At 41.1% G+C, this 21,649-nt stretch overlaps 1 protein-coding gene across 2 annotated transcripts in view; it reads right to left on the bottom strand.

Moving 5' to 3' along the window:
* bicc1b (BicC family RNA binding protein 1b) overlaps positions 1 to 21,649 on the bottom strand; it is a 63,937-nt gene that overhangs the window by 41,510 nt on the left and 778 nt on the right. The window contains exons 1-2 of one of the 2 annotated variants that reach the window (XM_048987117.1): positions 4,542 to 4,691; positions 3,695 to 3,741 (exon numbers count right to left, since the gene is read on the bottom strand). Coding sequence is in view for 1 of the 2 variants with exons in the window: in XM_048987116.1 (XP_048843073.1) it covers positions 3,695 to 3,741 (47 nt within the window). In the remaining variant the exon portion in view is untranslated. Of the gene's footprint in view, positions 1 to 3,694; positions 3,742 to 4,541; positions 4,692 to 21,649 lie in introns of those variants that run through there. The other variant, XM_048987116.1, reaches the window with a different exon arrangement.

Here is a 21,649-nt window from a genome sequence, read left to right as displayed (position 1 = left end):
ATGGATGATTAACAGGAAAGTGGGTAGTGGAAATAAATGCTTTTAAATGCACTACTGAGATGATTAGTCATTACAGACCTGGATGGAGAACAGTTAGAAATCAATGATGACTAAAGGAAAGTGCGCTACTTAAATTTCAACATGCTAATGAAGACTCAGATGAGCCAGATTCGCAGCCAGCTGCAGGGCACCTCATGAAAACAAGCTTAAAACTGCATTTGCCAGGACAGAACCAAACCGGCATAGGTTTCTGATCGCAGTTTGGCGTCTCTTGTACTTCAAAACTTGCCATCTCAACAAATTTGTGTGCAAAGTGAAGATTAAGGGTGAGGAGGAGGGCGTGACGCACAGAACGCAAAACCCGAAAGGCCCATTGTCTTTATGCCAGCACTTCATCAAGGACCAGGCTATTGGCAGCGCCTCTGTAAAAATAAATATGCAAAATGCATTTTTAAAAGTCAAAAGTTTAACATCATAACAATTATAATGAACTGAATCTTGTCTAAATCCTGGGTTTTCTACAGCCAAGTATTTTCGCATTTTCGTAGCCACCAGTGTAGAAGTGTTTGATAAGGACATCTTTTTTTTTTTTTAGCTCCGTCTGAATTTCCTGACAAAAGTGCCTTGGATGTCACAGGAAGACTAGCTTGCAGAGGTGTTCCTCTCTAGCTCTGATGACACGGACACTCAGGTGATGTCGTCTCAAATCAGTTAGCATGTCAGATGTGTTTCCAGCAACATACCAGTCTGGCAGAGCTGAACAGACAGTCTTGGTCTCTCTCTCTCTCTCTCTCTCCCCAATGCTGGTGTAATTTATAGGGAAACCAAAATGCTTCAAAACTGCCACTTTTGACTGTAACCAGGATTACTCGTCACCAGCTCAGAGCCACAATTAGCATCGTTTTCCATATTGAACATCTACTTGTGAAATTAAGGTTCCGTCGTTCCAGTAAATGTGTTAGTTTCATTGTGCATACAGAACCAAAAATGATGTACTGAACAATACGTGATGAATATGTGTACAATTAGAGCCCAACATCGAAGACTTTCCTGTACTATGACTCTCTGAACCTCTGTCACAATCAGAGCAGCATCTAGAACAGACAACTCTACTAGACAAGCACAAAAATTACCACTGTATCATTCAAAATCCTCCGCAACCTGTGTGTTTTGGAGAAACAGAAGTGAAGATATCGCAGCTGAGCTGGGTAGTAAAACTTTGGTTTACTAGCTATTAGTACAACTGGTATATCAGGAACTCTATAACTACTAGAACTCATATCTAAATATAACTAAATATGCAACATTATACAGATAATGAAACTGTTTTTGACATAATAACAATAATAATAATACAAAATTAGAATATTAAAAAGACAGGACTAGAATGTCAGAACATAGGAATTAAATAAGTAAGAGCAAGGGTAAATGAACTGACGAACTGGAGAACCCAGGTATACTGCCCCAGAATAAATTATCTGAAAACGGATCAAATAAAATACAGCTCTTCGCAAGGTGGCTTATCTTTGCATTCAGCCCCATGAAACGGGTGATTAAAACCATTCATGTCAACAACACCAGTTTTTATTATTTCCTTCCGGTTTCAAATTATGTTTCGAAAAAACGTTTGTTTGCAAATCATCAGAGGCGATGAACACATGGTCATAATACATGGAAGACCTTAGCCGAAAGGAGGAATGCAGCATTCCTGCATAGATCACAGCACGTTCACAGCTTACATGGCCCAGTGACAAAACTATAAAAAGTAACAGTTTTCCTACAGAAAAGCCATCAAACAGAACAATGTCTGCCAGAGAGTGTGGAAATCAAACAACAACAACATTACATATAAGGAGGATGATTATGCAAGCTTTGGTGGAAAATACAAATCTCACTTAAGCATGTTAATTAAGGTGAATCACTGGGGAAAAGTTACATTATATTGTTGCAAATCATGGGCCTTAAATGCCTAGAAGTATGAATGAATGATATAAAGCACACATTGGTTAGCTTCGGGGGGCGGCATGGTGGTGCAGTGGTTAGCACTGTTGCCTCATACCTCGGGGACCCGGGTTCAAGTCTCCGCCTGTGTGTGGAGTTTGCATGTTCTCCCCATGTCATCCTGGGGTTTCCTCCAGGTACTCCGGTTTCCTCCCACAGTCCAAAAACATGCTGAAGCTAATTGGAGTTGCTAAATTGCCCATAGGTGTGCATGTAAGAGTGTGTGAGTGTGCCCTGCGATGGGCTGGCCCCCCCATCCTGGGTTGTTCCCTGCCTCATACCCATTGCTTCCGGGATAGGCTCCGGACTCCCTGCGACCCCGTAGGAAAAAAAGTAGTTTGCAAAATGGATGGATGGTTGGATTGGACGTATGCTGCAGTGAACAATATACCATTTCTTATGATGGGATGAGATTTACATTTTGGAATGGAGAATGCAATAAGTTTACACAACTGTTAAAATTGATTGCACAAAGAGATTGTCATTGCCAGACACATTGGATATTGAAATCAATTCACAATGTTTTTTCTCCACACTGGAGATTAAGCATCGGTTTATTTTAGTTTATTTTTACATTCGTTAGAGAGCATTAGCTTGCAGGTATTTCCTACATAAACACATGAATGTCACGTTAATCCATCAATTACATGAAGGTGCAGGCTTACAAAAAAAGTCAGGGTCAGGTGTTTAAAGCGACTGATTAAATAAAGTATAGTTTTACATCTTTGGCAATGTCCGCCTTGCCGGGGTGACCTACTGTCCCGCCACTGTTTACAAGGCTGTTAAAATTATAAGCATTCGAGTGTATCATTTTGCCGACCTGTTTAGCACATTCCTCACTTTCGCGAGTTATCAATTTACGCTGCGATTTATAAGCGCACATGACGGTACGGAGGATTTATTTTCTGAAAGAGCCGAGACCGACATTCCCTCACACTTCTGCTGCTAAAACACCAAACAGTCCGGGCAAGCGCTACTGAGACCACTGCCGTGCCGCGGTTTATTTTCCCATCCGCTTCTGGTTTACGCAAACAGGACGACTTCGGTGCAAATGTCCGCACGTTTCTGGATGGTTATTTATCCTAAAGGGATTTTCCGCCGGCGCGCTTCCACGGGAGACCTGCTGTTAAATTGCAGCCTCGTACTCTCCCTCAAAGCGACAGCCCGTCACACGCAGGCCCCGGGACGTTGTTCTCCACCCTCCGCCAATTAGGCTCCCCAAAGACTTCAGCTAAGAGCATTTTGTGGAGCCCTCAGAAAAGGAGTAAAAACACGTTGGGTTCTTGCTTTCCTTGGCACAGACATAAAGGCTCCGCTCACGCAGCCTTTCTCGCCTGCCGGTGCCACTCCGGGCTACGAGCCGTCAGGACCGACATCGGTGCACGAACACAGGCTCTGACAGAGCATCGCAATCACAATTTCACTACTGCCCATCCTTTCATTTCATTCGATTGCCATGTCGTGTCTAAACAACACTAAGAAAACAGTGACGGGTGGATTATACATTCATACCAAAAAAATCCATCAAAACGCCAGCTCTCTCAAATTAGACAAATAGCAGAGTATAAAATTTCACTTTTATCCGCAAGGCTGACTATTTGAATATGCATGCCGGTGATTTATGCCTGCTTGATTCCAATAAAGTGCGATGCTCATCCAACATAAACCATTAGAAGTGATGCTTCACTCTTACCTTCTGAAAGAAATCCTCCCCTCCATTGACCACTCCTTCTGTGGCAGCTGCAAAGACAATAACAATTAAGAAACATGGTCATTACTTACACATACAAAAAAATCAGTACAGTGATTGCAATAATTGTAACACAATTCATCTTTATATGAAGTATATGACTGGTTCATAGGTTCCCAGTCTATTTCATTAGCAGTCTTAAGTTCTAGAACTGTTACAGACTCCGTATTACCCATTTCCTAATTTAATTCCTAACCTTACACGATGCCATACTACACATGCATTTATTTTTTTATACATCCATCCTCCAACTACTAATTCAGTGCAGGGTCATAGTGAGTTTGGAGTCTGCTGCAAAAAGCCGAAGGGCAGCTGAGGGAGGGGAAGACCCTGGCCGGGGTCCCCGGCCATCTCAGGTCATAAATGTCCTGAATGCTAAATATGTTACGCTGTATGTGACGTCCATATTTCTGTAAGTAGAATGTCACATATTCGACATGACGTTATGCATTGGAGTGCATAGAGCAAACTGCCGCGAAACTTAAAAACACCGTTATTGCAATGGAACGTGCCTATACATTAGCCGACCAGTTAGCCATATTAATGGGCTCAAATGTACCCACTGGAAGCAAGACAACTAAGAAGTAGCTGAAAAAACAGAGAAGAAAATTCTAGAAATGTTTCCATAACTCAGGAGCAGTAGGGAGCTGAAACTTAGAACCAACGCTATACAATATGGACGATTGAACATGGCAGCCGTCCACGACGTGGTCCTGTACCACTCCCAGTACAGTCACATGTGTGGCATAGGAAGAACATTTAAATTCGTGTTTAAAATGTATTACCTTACCAGAAATCTATTCCACATTCCTCAAAGCTGTTTACCGAAGAAATAATATTCCACACAGCACGGGCTTATATCAGCTTCACTGTTTTCACTGCAGAACTGACAGCTTCAACCACACACCTGGCGTGAGAACACGCCGGCAGAGCGGAGTCTGCTGCCAAGCTTCGACTCTACCTGTGCGTTAAAATGGCAAAAAAACGCTCCACACCCCCTGCTGACAAGCTGACGTGGGTGACAAAATCCGCCGTCAGTCATGTGACGAGTTCTCACACCAGGAAAACGAATTGTATTACTTATAGTTATTTTTCATTATATATTCAGATATTATCTCAAAAAGAACTTTCCAACATCCATCCATTTTCTATATCCAGGTCCAGAGCCTGTCCTGGAAGCTACAGGCCAATGGCAGGGGCATCCAACTATCGCAGGCCGCACAACAAACACATCGCTTACATCCACAGGCAGTTTGGCACGTTTTGGATAGTGGAGATATAACATGTAAAGAAATTCCGCGATTGCACGGGCAGAACGTGAAATCTCCACACACGCGGTAGAGACTGAACACGAAGTTCCAGAGGCGTGAGGCAACATTGCTAACCACTGCACTGCCGCCCAACCTCAAATCTGCACCGATAAACCGAAAATTCCAAATACACATACTCGCCGACCTGCATCCGTGTTTAGGGCCGGACCCACCGGACGAAAGTCAATATGGGTGCATCTCGATAGTTACAGAGGCATAAACTGCACTACAAAAATCAAAAGATGCGTGCAGGAGCAAAGAACATGATCTGAGAAAGAAGACGACACCGGAAGCTGTGGAGAAATATTTTTTTTTTACAGTAAGTTCTTTTTTTTACATAAAAAAATACCCCGGTACAGGCAGTGTATTCGCATCGTATCGCCTAATTGTAGTTATCTATGATATATGCATTACTTTATGCATGCTGTATTACAGGTTAGATATGGGAAGGGGGCCATTATATGGCTGGCAGTGCTGCCCATTCTCTAGGAACTGTTACGCTACGCGATACACCCGCCAATGTCCAACTATGTCCACTTTCCAGCATCCTTTGATCAGTGAATATTATTTATTGTGGACCTTGGACATAAATGCAATCGGACGTTACTCAATGAGATGGATACCTGTACAGTGTACATTGTTTATATATATATATAATTATTAAATCAGATTTAAAAGTTTATTCAGGCAAAAGTACATTTTACATTTTTGTGATATTGCAAGGAAAGCTAGCAGTAATTCCATTTTTAGCCGGAAAACTAGTCAAGCAGAATATCCAGATATATAAAAAGAGAAAGTTACCCATTAAATAATACTCTGCAATAATTATCACTATCATATTACTCTGAATATTGGATGTGGAGTGCTGGAAATGTCGTTTCAGCTGAATAATCTTTGAGGTCATTGTCTGGATATGAAATTAATACTTAAACAAAAAATTAGAAATACAGATATTAATCGAACTACAGTTTTGGTATGGTTTTTAATTTAGAACTTCACAGCAGGTACCAAAAGCAGCCAATACGTCTATTTTCACTAGAAATGGTATCCCAACCAGGGGCGGCATGGTGGTGCAGTGGTTAGCACTGTCGCCTCACACCTCTGGGACCCGGGTTCGAGTCTCCGCCTGGGTCACATGTGTGCGGAGTTTGCATGTTCTCCCCGTGTCGTCGTGGGGTTTCCTCCGGGTACTCCGGTTTCCCCCCACAGTCCAAAAACATGCTGAGGCTAATTGGAGTTGCTGAATTGCCCATAGGTGTGCATGTGTGAGTGAATGGTGTGTGAGTGTGCCCTGCGATGGGCTGGCCCCCCATCCTGGGTTGTTCCCTGCCTCGTGCCCATTGATTCCGGGATAGGCTCCGGACCCCCCGCGACCCAATAGGATAAGCGGTTTGGAAAATGGATGGATGGATGGATGGTATCCCAACCAGCTTGGCACAAGCACTCTGATCTGGAAGCCATTCACAGAAAAAGGTTTGCAACGTAAGTTGTCTGGAAAAGGTCAAATTTATGTCTCTCCCTGCCAAACTGATCCACCAGTGGTTACTAAAGAAATCACTGTCGAAAACAGCATGGTCGTCACAAAAAGACAGCATTCCCCAAAGCCTGAACATTTTCCCATCAATAAATCCCGGTCAGCCAAATCTAGGACCAGCTGGTATCATTTACTCCTGCAATAAAAAGCCAAAATAAAGGTGGGGTTTAAAGTTTACAAAGATGCTGTCACATTTCCATATAAGTGCAATAACCAGCTTCTCACTCTGACTGACGTAAAATAAAAGTCTTTTTTCCCCTTTATTTTTACTTTGCATTTGAGCATTCGGAGTGATGGACTGGTACATCTGGTGAGGGATGCCGACTGAACACAGCGACACAGCTCTAGGAAATTCCTTTAAAAACGTGAAAATGCAAAATGTCATAAGCAGCCTATATGGCCCATTTGAAGAAAATAGATCATATATATACACTGTTTGAAAACAGCGACAAAAACAAACACACATTTCATACATGCACAGCAGTCAGAATAACGACAATTCTGCAAAAATCGGTTTACCATTTGAGCTGAAGGACAGCAACGCTTTACAGCAATGTTTCCCAATCCAGTCCGCAGGAACCCCCAGCGGTTCACGTTTTTGCTCTCACCCAGTTCCCTGCCAGACAATACACGTTTTTGCTCCCTTCCAGCCCCTTACCAGGAGCTGGGAGGGAGCAAAAACATGAACTGCCTGGGGGTCCCCATGGACCAGGTTGGGAAACACTGCTTTAGGGGATGGGATACCATCCTTGGACAAAATACGGAGAAACAGGCACAGTCTGTTAGCTGGGCTGCCCTTCATTGATTGCCGACAGCAACAGTCAGCAGCACCACCCAATGAAGAACAGTTTGAATGCCTGCATTATTATTCATTTTTTAGTTAAATTGGGGTGTTTTGTTGCAGCTCCCATGAATGCATGCTTCAACTGTACACCCAAAAGGGTTTAAAAACAGATATGCATCTTCCAAATAACCTAAAGGTCACATACAAAGAAAAGTATCTGAATTTTTCAAAAAGTTTATGGCATGCATGAATTACCATAAAAAGTCTGGTACCGTTTACATTAAAATATCACACAGCTAACACAGTATGGTCACCATTTACCCCAACCTTTCCTTGTCAACTTTTATAAAATCTGAAAGCCACAGCAAGCATGGGGAAAAAAAAGGATCTTTTCTCCCTCAAAAGCTGAAAATACAGATTGCATTAAAAGTAAATTATGGTCTCCCCTTTGCTCTTCCTTGACTTGTGCTATTCACAAAGCCAGCAACAAATACCTGGAGTTACAGCACCCACCACAAGAAAAATTAACTGGATAGGATATTTTCATAAAAATCCAAACTGAAATGGAAAAGCTTCCCTGAGTATGGTACTGTACATGGCATGCATGCAATGTCCTCAAGATGGATCTCTTCATTGCATCATTTCAGGTCCAGTAAGTAAAAATCCAAACCAGGATTTTGTTCCAACCAACCATTTGAGAACTCTGTGACTGTGACTCTTTATGCTGAACTGGTTGGCTGAAACAAAATCCTGGGTTGGATTTTTTTACTTTCTGGACTTGAAATGTCCATCTCTGCCTCTGAGTCTTGTCGACTCACTCTTCATGGGATTAACTCCCGTACCACTCACTACACCCATTGTCACCCCACACAACAATGCAGGGTCTGCCTGACGTTAATACTGGCACCGGATGCTTTGAGTCATGCAAGGGTAAACCTGCCAACAATGCTGCTATGGTGTGAAATACTAAATCAATAAATCAGCTAAAGGATCCAATACAGAAACAAATATAGAATTCTAGTCCACTGAAGTGTCATGGGGCAGCAAGGTGGTGCAGTGGTTAGCACTGTTGCCTCACACCTCTGGGACCCGGGTTCGAGTCTCTGCCTGGGTCACATGTGTGTGGAGTTTGCATGTTCTCCCCATGTCGTCGTGGGGTTTCCTCCAGGTACTCCGGTTTCCCCCACAGACATGCTGAGGCTAATTGGACTTGCTAAATTGCCTGTAGGAATGCATGTGTGAGTGACTGGTGTGTGAGTGTGCTCTGCGATAGGCTGGCCACCCATCCTGGGTTGTTCCCTGCTTCATGCCCATTGCTTCCGGGATAGGCTCCGGACCCCCCGCGACCCAATAGGAAAAGTGGTTTGGAAAATGGATGGATGGATGGAATTTAATATTAGCCAACTAGATCTTTCAATGCAATTATTTGGCATTATTCAAGGGACAGCAGTGGTATGGAAGTTCAATCATTGTCTTGGTCTCCATCTTCTTGGCGTCGTTGGTGTCTTTCTGCCAGGAACAATGAACCTCCAGGAGGTTTGCTTTGGACTGAGCTTGAAGTGCATGTGCAGAGACGTCACAACAGGTCCCTCCGTGTGCTTTTTTAAAAAATTTTTAAATTCACCAAAATCCCATTTGTTGCGCTGCATGCAAGACAGAAGCTGCTAATTGAGCTGCCTTTATGTTCGCCTACACTGGGATCATCATCTCGGATTTGCTTCCTCTCCCAGCTGTCATGTGGTGTGAAGATCCCTGCTTCACTGGATCTGGGGGACTCGGGAGAAAGAATGCCCTCCTGTTGCCTGGCAACACTGAAACAAACTTGCAGATGTGTAATGTTCCACTTCGGCTAAGGACAAAAATCTGCGTGCTGACTTTTTATGTGCGAGACCATATTTCGCAGGTTTTACTATGGTTGTAATGGAAATGTCTCATAATTTGCTCGGCGAAGCGCATGGCTTTATGGATTTAAAATTCGCCAAACAAGCCAGTTAAATGCATCATACACGATCATCAGCAGAAAGTATGTTCGCCAATGATGGTTATAACAGTAGAAAGGATCATAACACAGAAATACTCCGAGTCACAAAGCCCTGACCATTCACACCTCATCCCTGAATGTACTGAAAGAAAACAGAGAACTATCATTCACATTTAAAAAAAAATCATTGCAAATTAATAAACAAAAATGAAAAGCGTGGTGTCCATCGTGACATCATTCTGTTGGTGTTTGTTCACAACATTTAAAAAAGTATATTTTATTTATATATTCTTTGGTACGTGACCTTTGAAATTACCAGAGAGAGATACAACATTATCTACAGCAGGAGTCTCAAACTCATATTACCAGGGGGCCAATGGCCATGTGGTGTTCCTCCAAGGGGGCCACATGAAAAATCACACACACACACACACGCACGCACACACACACACATGTAGGGTATTCCTATCCTTATGGGGCCCGCTCATTCACTTCTATGGGAAAAATGCTAACGCTAACTATGACAACCTTAATCCCCACCCTGCCCAAGCCATAACCATAAGTAACCAAGCAAAATACAAGAGTTTTTGCATTTTTAGTTTTTTCATAGCAGTCACTGATTTTTATAAAATAGAGTTTTCCCTTATGGGGACCAGAAAACCGGTCCCCATAAGGGGAAAAAAAAAGAATATTTATCACATTATGGGGCCATTGTGTCCCCATAAGGATAGGTATACCTGCTCTCACACACACACACACACACACACCTGTTCCCATCTTTTTCAACTTGAAATGTTACATTTATACAGTTATTATCTATATTCAGGACATTCTGACTTGGTCAGTTTTTGTTTATCGATTACTTCCAGGAAGCTGGCAAATCCCCTGCTGGGTAAGATGAGTAACATTTGCATTGAGGGAGTTCACAGCGGACACTCTGACAATGCCCTGGACATGGCCATCAGACAGCCTGCATCTGCTTTTTGATTCACTGAAGTTCATAGTGGAGAAAAACGTTTCTCACAAAGATAAAACAGACACATTACCCGCATGAACTGTTTGGACAACTCTAGCAAGGAGGGTAACTCTCTCAGAAATTGTGCAATCATGTCTGGATTTACATTTTATCTCTAAACTTTGCTCTGAGGTCAGTGCCGCACTGTAGTGTGCTTATCGGTACGATCGCGGTCTCATTAAAATTAGGGCTGCCACAACTATTTTTCTATGGATTAATCTATCGATTATTGGTCACTTGGTCAATTAATCTAAATGATTAATTTTCTTCTAGGAAATCTAATTGACCGTTTAAGCAGATCAGCAGTATAGAATATTGGTAGCCTAGAATATTAATGAGATGCCTATTGTGATGTTCAAAAGTTAGTATTCTGTATAAATTAGGCATATCCTTACGCTTATTATATTCGGTTGGTGGAGCACGCCACATGCGACTGTCTTGGTATACCATGGAAGCGATAAATACTGAAGTAGCGGTGAAGAAAGGGACAGCTCAGTAACCACAACATGTTTTAAAGTCTAGCTCGTGCTCAGTTGTAGTTTTCTGCCAAAACACTAGGTGGAGTGTTAATAGCATCACATAATTAAATGATAGGAAGTGACTCTTGGGAGAATGTCTTTGGCTTCCTGGATGTTTGGTACAGCATGTTAAAATAAAGAAGCTCACATTCCGAGTTACCTGCAGTCGCCTAATTATTATTCTCTGCCTGGGTCACAACAAACACATTTGTTGGTAAATGCAGTTTAATTTTTATTCCAGTTCACCAATTACTTAGTATCCGTCTTCATTTCAGTTTTAGATAACAGGCTCCAACAATACCAATGTGCATGAACAGCCACACTGGCACTGTCATTCAATGTAGAATAAGCCCATATTTTAGCCTAAACATTTTCTCAAACACTTATTCATTGGAAATTCTAAGGTAGCAGACAGACAACTTCATGGCTTTAATCACGTGTGTTTCAAACATAATTTTTAAAGTAAATACTCATTTAATTATGATGAAATGTAATTGTTTTCCTGGGGTCATACCATTTGACATGTAAACCGAAGTATACCTGACCACCACATTGACATTTTTGTCATCATCCCCCAAAATATTCAGTCATAATTGATTAAAACCAGAAATTCTAGACTAATACCCTCAAAAATCAGTATGTATGCAAGTCATTCATCAATTTATTTTCAAATTTTTACACTTTTCAATTTAACTACACCACATGGGTGCAAGAAAAGAAAATAGTGCTACATACATGACCCATTTACTTGTGAGGCTAAAATTTTTACTCAAAGTCAGTTTTTATCTGACCTATCAGAATTCAGCCCCAACAACATTAGACACACACATTATTTCACACTTAACTATGACCTAATGAAACCATCCGGGTGTCATTAAACTACTACTTAAATATAAATATCCGCTTAGCACAATCTGAACATTTCTCATGACAATAAGCTTCCAGAAAGAGACTAAATAACATGTGAACGTTGTGAAAACACTGAAACAAGATAAATGGAAACTTTTACCATATTTAAAATGAATGAAAACTCCCATGTAAGCTTGGTCTAGGTAAACCAGATCCCAGGCGTATTTTTTTAGGCATTACAAGTCAGGTTTCCCTTAAAAACTTTGAAACCAGATGATAATATGCTCCTGAGAGCCTAATCATGTGCACGAATCGCATTCGTAAGCACGTTCTCCAAAATTTCCTAATTGTAACAGCATGGCACAAACCAGGCTGTAACTGCACACGTCTACGAGAAACAGACTACGGGGCTGTAATAATTCAGGGCAAAAGCGCGTGTAACGTCTGTTTTCCTTTCTGCATATTTCCTGGCTGTTATTTCCGCCCCTTTTCGTACATTTGTGGAATAGGGAGGGTAGAAACGTTGCAAGATTCACGATGCGAGGAGCAGTTCTGCTGTACGGCAGAAGCTGGAGCGAGGACCGAATCCAGGGCTGTTCGATAACATGTCCAGCTGTATAAATGCCCGGCGTAAGCTGTGTGTGTCTATTTGGGTAATAGCGTCCGCTAGGAATGTGCCAAGCGGCTAAACGACAAACACAACATCATGACTGGTTCACTCCCCTGCACCCCCCAAAGGCCTTGCAGCTGCTCTCTTTCCAAACATCTCGTAACCGAGTTGCATCTAACGCTGAAAACCTGTCAACAGGAAATTTGCAGCATAGTATCGACCTGATAAACATTTTCTACATATTTTCCTTCATGCACCTTATGTTGAATAATGTTTTTTTTCTCCATAATATACTGAGCCAGTTTGTCAACAAAAAAGAAGCTCATTTTAACCTGCAGACAGTGTGCTAGATGTGCTTGATTCAGTATAAAAAAAAATCAAAAACAAAGTGCAACTATTTAAACCAGAATCTTTATTTTGAAGTGAACAAAATTGCTAAAACTTTGATCACCGAGGAGTGAGAGTACAGAAATATTGTTGATTAATTGGCAAGGCAGACAAAACAGGACACCAAAGAAGATTAACTTCTTCCATTTTCTATTCCTAAAGCAGCAAATTATAAGAGCTTATTTCTTTTTGGGGAAGAAGCACATGTATAACATATAAATAACATACAAACCATTGTATTATGGGTGTTTTATCATTTTGGTTGATTTTGGTGAATGAATGTGTGTAAATGGTATAAGTAAAACACAAAAGCATTTTACTTTACATTTTCCATTCAAACGTTATAATCACACATCTATTGTGTTTTGAGAGCAGCACATTTCTCCCAAGCACCCCGGCTGCCTCTTGTGTAATGCCTTATTCTTCCTCTTGTCATAACAAAGCCGCCGTTCCTGGCCAGCATTTTTCAAAACCAGAATCTTTCGAACAGCTGGTGCAAATTAACCTGTGAGAACGCTGGGAACCCCCCCCCCCCCCCCTTCTCGTCAGGACTCTGTGGGACCAAGATCTGTAGCACTGAAGGCTTCCTGGACTTTGAGGTCAACTTTACTACCACATGAAGGAAAGTTTCGACCCAAAAAGAAGAAAAAAAAAAATCTGTTTGCCTGTAACACATCGGCATGATCTCTTAAAGAGAAATTCTGGACACAGAGTTATTGGCGGAGTGATAACACACTGTGCCCCCATGCTGTAACCACTTCGTTAAACCCTCTCTCTCAATTTCAGGCCCAGAAAAATTCACTCCGTGACAAATACATCATGGAACGGACTGGGTTTCGGAGCTGGGCGGACAGAGCATCGCGCAAGGAGCTCCGACTTCTGATCGGCCGGGTTGTGTTTCCTTAGGCCCGAATCCAGTGGAGAGGCAGCCCAAAGCACATTCCACTCAGCATTAACTTCCTGCCTAGTACTTTTATTCAGCAGGCAGGGGACAAAGACTCAGTGAATAGTGCAGTGTGTGCGGTTATATGCCGCAGATGGACATTCTGCTGAAATTCAAAAACATTTATCCAGGGCGTTTCTCGTTCCTGCACGTGAGCCACTCTTAATAATACTCAGGGACAAATGGCATAGCCAAACAGATGTCAAGACCGGTCTTCGGTTCGGCGCTCATACGAGCCAATTCCGTACAGGAAACCAAGCTGAAGGCTGTCAATCAAGCCACCTGCCTGTGCTAGAGACAAGAGTAACCTTTATGCAGGATGAAGACGACGATATGACGGTTGTGAGCATTCCAGGTAATTCCAGTCCATTTCGATTCCTACAATCAAACACTCATTTACCACTTATTTGCTGGCTTTGAAAAATACGGATATTTTTTTGCATCATATACAAGATGCACAAGCATTTGCATTGAGCTCTTGTCCTTGAATAAGATGAAGTTTCTGCCCAAAAAGTTAATCTACTTAGCATATGTTTTTACCCCACAGTGAGAATTCTGCATTCTTCTTGTTCTCAAGTTTCAATAACAAAAACAATTGGATCGAGGCTTACAGACGTTCCAGTACTGTTCTCCTTGGTACTGTGCCTCTAACAAGTCACTTTCCATAATTTACATAACAGTCTGAAGTAAGATACTGTCCAATCACAAACATGCATGTGCTTTATATACACATTGATTCCCATCAAGATTTAGTTGCAAAATCACCTTGGTCACATCTGCCGTGCATCAATAAAAAAATTCAACACCTCAACAGGGCAGTAACCGCAGAAAGACGTGAACCCTGAGATATTTTTCAGTGACACTGCCAAAAAAACATTTGGCAAATTGACCATAACAGAGTAAAACTATTACTCAATTTGCATCTTGTGAGTTACCAAGGTCACTGAGAAAGGAATTAGGTAAATCATTGCTCACAGTTTAGGTTGGGAAAACATCTAGCCTAGCGATGAGTAATCAATGAGTAATCCATGAGTAATCCATGGATTAAAGATGAACCAATGTAAAGGCGGAGAAATGCAGCCATTTTATCCTTTTTCCCCATTAAAGCAGGTGGATTAGACGTTATTTCCAGAATTCAAAAGTGTATCACTTTAGCGTCCATTGCTTACAATTTCAGATTTCTTCTTCCTTCCAATTTCCTTCCAACAAGACTAATTCTGGAAATTGCATCTTTGTCATAAAATATGTCATCAGAATAATCTAAAATGAAAACAGGACTGCAAAATGACACAACACAGTGGTGCAATGTACTGTAATTACAGGCTACATTTCATTTTTAAACACGGTTTTTAATATGTTGTGTATACACCAAGGGCGCCGATTTGGGTATGGATAACAGAGACATGTCACTACCAATACTGAGGGAGTATCGTGTGTGTTTTGGCGGGGGGTCTGGGCTGGATTGGTCCCTACCAATGTTGGAACCAAACCTACGCCCTTGATATGTACAGACATGAGTGCACACCAACACAAGGTAGACTCAAGGTGACCTATAAAACTCAGCTTCTACCAATATTATACATGCATGTGTTAAAGTCTAAAATGTTATGCTGGGAGAGATTTTACCCTTTGTGGGAAATGCATCAGCTCTGCATTCGGTGGCGTAGCTCTCGGGGTTTGCATGACCTGCGATTCAGGACAGTATATTATCTTAATTTGCTCCCTCATTCCTTCCAGAAAATGACTTTGGGGTTACGTCACCGTCTGTCTCACATAAAGGCAGAGTTCACGACACCGAAGAAACTCGCAACGTGCCAAAGTGTGACCAAAGGATTTGTATTGCTGGAAAATTATTATTATAATATAACACTACAAGTTTCTATGTTAAGTGCACGATCCGAGTTCTGTTTGTCTTTAATGAACTGGCATGAAGTCAATCTGATATGGCACTTGTCTTTAAACTAGCTGGATTATATGTACTAGATACTGTGATGCTTTGGTTAGCACCGCTGCCTCACACCTCTGGGACCTAGATTAAGGTCTCTGCCAGGGTTCCATGTCCGTGGAGTTTGCATTTTCTCCCCGTGCCATTGAGGGGTTTCCTGCAGGTGCTCCAGTTTCCTCCCACAGTCCAAAAACATGCTGAGGTTAACCGGAGTTGCCAAATTGCCCGTAGGTGTGAATGGTGTGTGAGTGCGCCCTGTGATGGGTTGGCGCCCCATCCTGGGTTGTTCCCTGCCTTGTGCCCTGTGATGGGGTTGGCGCCCCATCCTGGGTTGCTCCCTGCCTTGTGCCCTGTGATGGGGTTGGCGCCCCATCCTGGGTTGCTCCCTGCCTTGTGCCCTGTGATGGGTTGGCGCCCCATCCTGGGTTGCTCCCTCCCTTGCACCCATAGCCTGCGGGACAGGTTCCAGACCTCCCATGACCCTGAATTGGACAAGCAGTTTCAGAGAATTGATGGATTATCTGTACTGAAATTCAGGCGACTGCGGGTGGGAAACTTAATCTGACATTTAGAGGTCAATGTGCACATCCTCCGGTCTCCCTGCATCTCAAGTGTACAACAAAACAAAAATATTCCTCCCTATTCATCATCATCATCATCATATGTAAATATACCTTTAAACTGGCCTTACCCAGCCCATGCAATAATGTTTATCCATGACACCATGGAAACAGAACGACAGAGCAGCCCATCTGCGGCATTTCCAAACAGAGGGGAAAAATTTTCCATTCCACTTCTTCATTCAAATATTACTCATTTGAAAGAGGCAAATTATTTTGCGTTTTTTTGGAAAGCTGTAATGTTGGAAATTGCTTGTTGGCTTCACTCAAAACATAGAAAACAGCCCTGAGTAAACACATATGTAAACAGGCATCAGACGGTGACTCAACAAACGCTCGATTGTTGTGGCTTTGACAAGGAGACTGTTGCATCATTGTATGAACAGGAAAACAAAGTCAAACTGTAAATAATGACGAGCTTGACTACAGGTTTGGTAACTTTCCCTTGTATACAGTCCCGGTATCATTTTAATTTAAACATGTCTAATTTGGTTTTTAAGAAAACTGATTAGCATAGTTTACATAGAAATAGGTTGCAAAATACACCCATGCAAAGAGATGAGATGGCTTCACGGGCATGTGGTAACATCATCATTAAACTCTGCGGTTTTAACGTTCGGGGACCTGCGCTCTGGTTAGACTTCCCTTAAAACCCTCCCATCTCAAATACTTTGGCTTCCCCCAAATTTCCAAAGATGCTTTACAAGGAAGAGAAAGGGGGGGATGAGGGAATTCCAGCTAGATTTCTCAAGCAATATACATGCTGGAACCACATTTAAAGGAGGGGGAGATGACTGATTATCTACTATATTTACCTCTAGAAAACTAAAAATACAATTAGGTGGTGTTACATTAGCACCTCTTTGGCATGTGATTTTAAAGTGATTAGGTGTCATTTTTAATAAGAAATCTATCCAATCAACTAAACAACATACCTGAATTTTAGCAGATGAAAATGCAGGAAACTAACTCGACACCTCAGTGAGCGATTTTTCCAGCAACAAAAAAGCACAAAGACAAACAAAAGAGCGGAATGTGGCACGATGTCGACCGTTGAAATTTTTTTTTTTTAATTCTATTATACATAAATGTATCGATAAACTGACTACGTGTCATAACATAGAAAAGTGTATCTCATTAGTGGAAGAAAAAGATAAACGGAATTTTAATTCAGTCCAGCTGGAGTTTAGAAACCGGTCCACCAAAGAAAATTGCTGGAAGCTACTTTGTAGTTTGCATTAGGGTCACACGTTATCTGCAGAAGATGCATTTGTTTCTGAGGAAGTTCAGAAATTAAAAATGTATTTCAGTTTATTGAATTCCCCCCCCCCCTCACACCTACTTGTTTAAAAATCTGGAGCTTAAAATAGGCTTTTGTTAGAACATGAGGCCTTCTGGCTCTGACTAATTGGCATAGCAAAATGTAATATGCCCCGCCTACCATGTTTTGTTAATCCACAAATGACCACAATTCAACTGGTACATTCGGCAGCTGAAATCACTCAAGCTTCCAAAAGTGGAAGTTTCAGGTACTTTCTGAAAATGTGTCACCTGGTTCAGGAACACACTCTGAAATGTGTTCAGTCTAGGACATCCATACAACAACCACACACTCCACACATTGAACCTACAGTACCAGGAGCAACAGCCTATAATCTGCCAAACCACAAACAACTGACAGATTACTATTAGCATTGTATACTGTCTGAAGAAATAATGATACGATACTCTTAGAGAAACGAATTGCACAAGAAAAGGATTCCAGACGAAAATTGTGTGCCTCTTCAACCCTTGAGATTGGAACATTTATTTTGCTTAGACGTTATCCAAGGGTTCTTCAAGGAACAGGAACTGACAGCCTCCTTTGGAAGCAACGATTCAGCAAGACTAGGAGGCCCCTTTACAGAGGAGGTCTTACACAAGCTGCACACGTCCTGCAAAACCCTCTTACTACATGTCCACGTACTCGGAACAGGAGTAAACAGTGATACAACAGGGATGAATCAGCTGCTAGACGATTAAAATGCTGAATCTGTGAAATACCTTGGGTGCATGTCTTGGTATGGCTTTAGTGTCACCTGCCAGATTTCTCAAAGTTAAAATCTTCACAAAAGACAAAAATACATACATAAAATGTAAAGACGGCTGGCTAGGAATGCTGGAATATCTTGGCTTGTGTTCAAGCCTAGAGATTAAAGATTAAAATAATAAAATACAGCCTTACTTGCATGCTCAATAAACTTCTCTGGAATGGACCATTTTACCCATTTGTTTTTCGTTTAAATTGCACAAATTCTTCTGGGTATAGGAATGTATAATAGAACGGTCATACTTTAGAATGCAAATGTGTGCACGCGCTCACGCAACCATCTGCAAACAAGCAAAAGATGGACACCACAGAAATTAAAGTAAAACAGATCAGATACAGCAAGTATATGAACCAAGTGTTTATATAAAACACACCCACAAAAAAAACAATCAAAACCCCAGTCCAAAAAAAAGCAAATATTTTAAAGTAACACACACTGCACTAAATTAATGAGAATTTTTTGTCATAACATCCCAGAGAAAAGCAGCAGAATGTCTTGTGTTGTTAATCCTTTACTGGCTGTGGTAGTGCCCTGCAGCACTCTTAAAGACTGATCTTTTCCTTATTCCTTAGCAGGCTAAATAAACTATTATGCACTTACTTTATACTTTATCTGATCGGACGAAAGCACAAAGGTTGAGACTCCTTCAAATGAGAATTTTTCCCCCTCCAGACATAAGCTATTACACTTAGATTTAAAAAAAAAAAAAAAAACGTTCCACAAATACTACTGCTATTGTTTAACCGACAAAACACTCATATACTGTGCACTTTATTGTAGATTCATTCAGTGACCTTAATGGAACAGAGTGGCTTTTGAATTTATGAATTTAATGCCACATCGTTGCTTTAAAGAGGCTCCAATTTAAAAATGTATTTTGTCATTTGCCTAGGTGACTGAATCTACACTGATTCATTAACCCTATGAATTTAAAGGGGAAAAAATCCACTGCTTTACACTGGAATATTCGTCAGCATTGCCTCTTCTATAATATAGTGGGTGTCAAACAAGATTTTTCTGCTATGTGCAGAGGGAGGATCGGCAGTTTGAGAGAGAAAAATATGAGCCGTTGAAGATTAACTTACCTCCAGCAGAGAAAAGCCACTTCAAGCAAATACCGTATGGCTCGACAGTGTTGAGTCAGAGAAAGAACTGAGACAAACACCCACAGTAGATGCACTTTCTACCAGGGCTCGGCTCTTCTAGAAGCAAAGTTAGGATGTCGTGTAACCCTAATTTGACACGTTGGGGGCTTTTCAGTTTGAGGGACATCTAGGCCAACATCTATCACTGTGCAAATCCTCGAACATCTACGCTGCACTCTCCTACCCAACAGCTATATTTCAATATCTTATATTTCTCCGAAGGTAAACAGTGTGTGATTTGTAAGGTCTGTAAGAACATGACGTAATACAGATTACATGCTCACGTAACAGAAAAGCTTATGACACTAAGAATGAGTTCATTATCATAACAAATCCAAAGAATGCACCATGTTCAATTCAGTGTTTCATTTAACTATAGAAAGAAGAAATTGGCGATCTACACTTATTTCTGATGGAAGTTTTGTATTATTATTATTAATAATGATATCATCATCGTCACATACTTGCATCAGAAATAACTAGCGTTTCTGCACCAGCACTGACCCACGCACGGCATGGAGACACTCGAGAAGAATGCAGATTCTGATTCTGCCAATGAATTACAACAGAGTTCATTAAAGCCAGGTCACTTTTCTCGCTCTCTGCGGAGTAGCGAAAACAAACCAGGACTTAAGCAATAAATAGCCGTGTTTCATGAGCCTCTGAATCCCAGCATCTTTAAAAACACGTATGTACGTCTGAGTCGCTTATACTGCACACGACGCCTGTATACTATGTACCGCTGGACGGAATAAGACTTCGAAGCCTTCAGTGAGTGAAATTACAGTGTTCTCAAACACCGCTTGGTTTGACTTCACCAGGAAACAAAAAAAAGTGGTTTAAACCAGTCAGTAAGCAAACAATACTCCCACATAACGTGGGCTTTAATGCCACATTTCTCCAATCACTAGACATTCTATGATTTTAGAAGCTATTTTGTGAAGTTATTTTTGGATGTCAGCGTGGAATTGTCTACATTAAATATAGGTTCCAACGTCATGACATTTAATTATTTTTAAAGAAAATATTAATTTACTACAATGTGTTGATGAAACAGTTGAAACAGTGTACCGCAAGCATTGCTTTTGATTACCGGAAAGGTAGAGTAAATCATGCGCTATAGAATCAACAGGGACCCCTACTGGTCAGGTCATAATACAAATTGATATTTCCGCGCCATCTGTAATCAACAGCCACGTTTGCCTTATTCTCATGTTATACAGAAGAATTTGAAGGATGCAACCACTTGCATTACTCTATCAATCATCAAGCAGTCAACGGGAAGGGTGAAAAACTGGAATAAGGATAGACGTGACATAAAATGTCAGATATGATCACCTACGGCTGTAACCTCATAACTGAGATATTTAATTAATGTACTTAACTTTAACCACGACTAACAATAACATTAAAACGTGTCAAGGAAGCGATTCCCCGTTTTATAAGTACTGGAGAAGAATCACTAAAAACACCGCAATCACTTCAGTACTCAGGCCGTTTTCATGGTTTAGTTATTGTATACATACTATTTTCACTCTGAGAAATAATTACCCTTTAGGAATTTAAACCCCGTGACCCTAATTTCGGGATTTCTGGTCCAAAATCACAAATCACTTTCTCTGCAAAAGCGCATTGTGAAGGCAGACATAAAATACATTTCTCCACACATTATAGGCCTGCTGACGTTAATACACGAACAACCATTTTAGACAAACACCAAAAAAGCTGACAAATGTTTTTCTTATTTATGTTTCTCATAATGTACTATGAATTAAAATAATAAGGGTACATAAATCACACATAAGTGCTCGTCATTGATTGGTCATGTCTACCCAGGCTTGCTCCTTGTGCTGGCTAAGACAGGCTCCAAAAGTTAGCTGGATGGATGGATGGATGGATGGATGGATGGATGGATGGGATCATTAATTTGAATTCGAATTTTACCAGCAAAAATAATTCAACAAAAGTCTTAAATTATAGAAGAATGGGGGAAAACGCCTATATTACAAATATCATCTTAACAGTAAAGAACACAAAATGTCTATAGAAAAGAACTAAACGGTTAGGTGTCGAGACTGTTAAACAGTTTCTCTGTCCAAACTTTAGCCACAGTTACTAAATCATGTCAATCTGTTATCTAAAAAAACGACTTTTCCAGAGTAATTAT

The sequence above is a fragment of the Brienomyrus brachyistius genome, chromosome 20, assembly GCF_023856365.1.
Source record: "Brienomyrus brachyistius isolate T26 chromosome 20, BBRACH_0.4, whole genome shotgun sequence".
Lineage (NCBI taxonomy): Eukaryota > Metazoa > Chordata > Actinopteri > Osteoglossiformes > Mormyridae > Brienomyrus > Brienomyrus brachyistius.
Note: the sequence above shows the minus strand (reverse complement) of the source record. Positions and strands in the feature narration are given on the sequence as shown.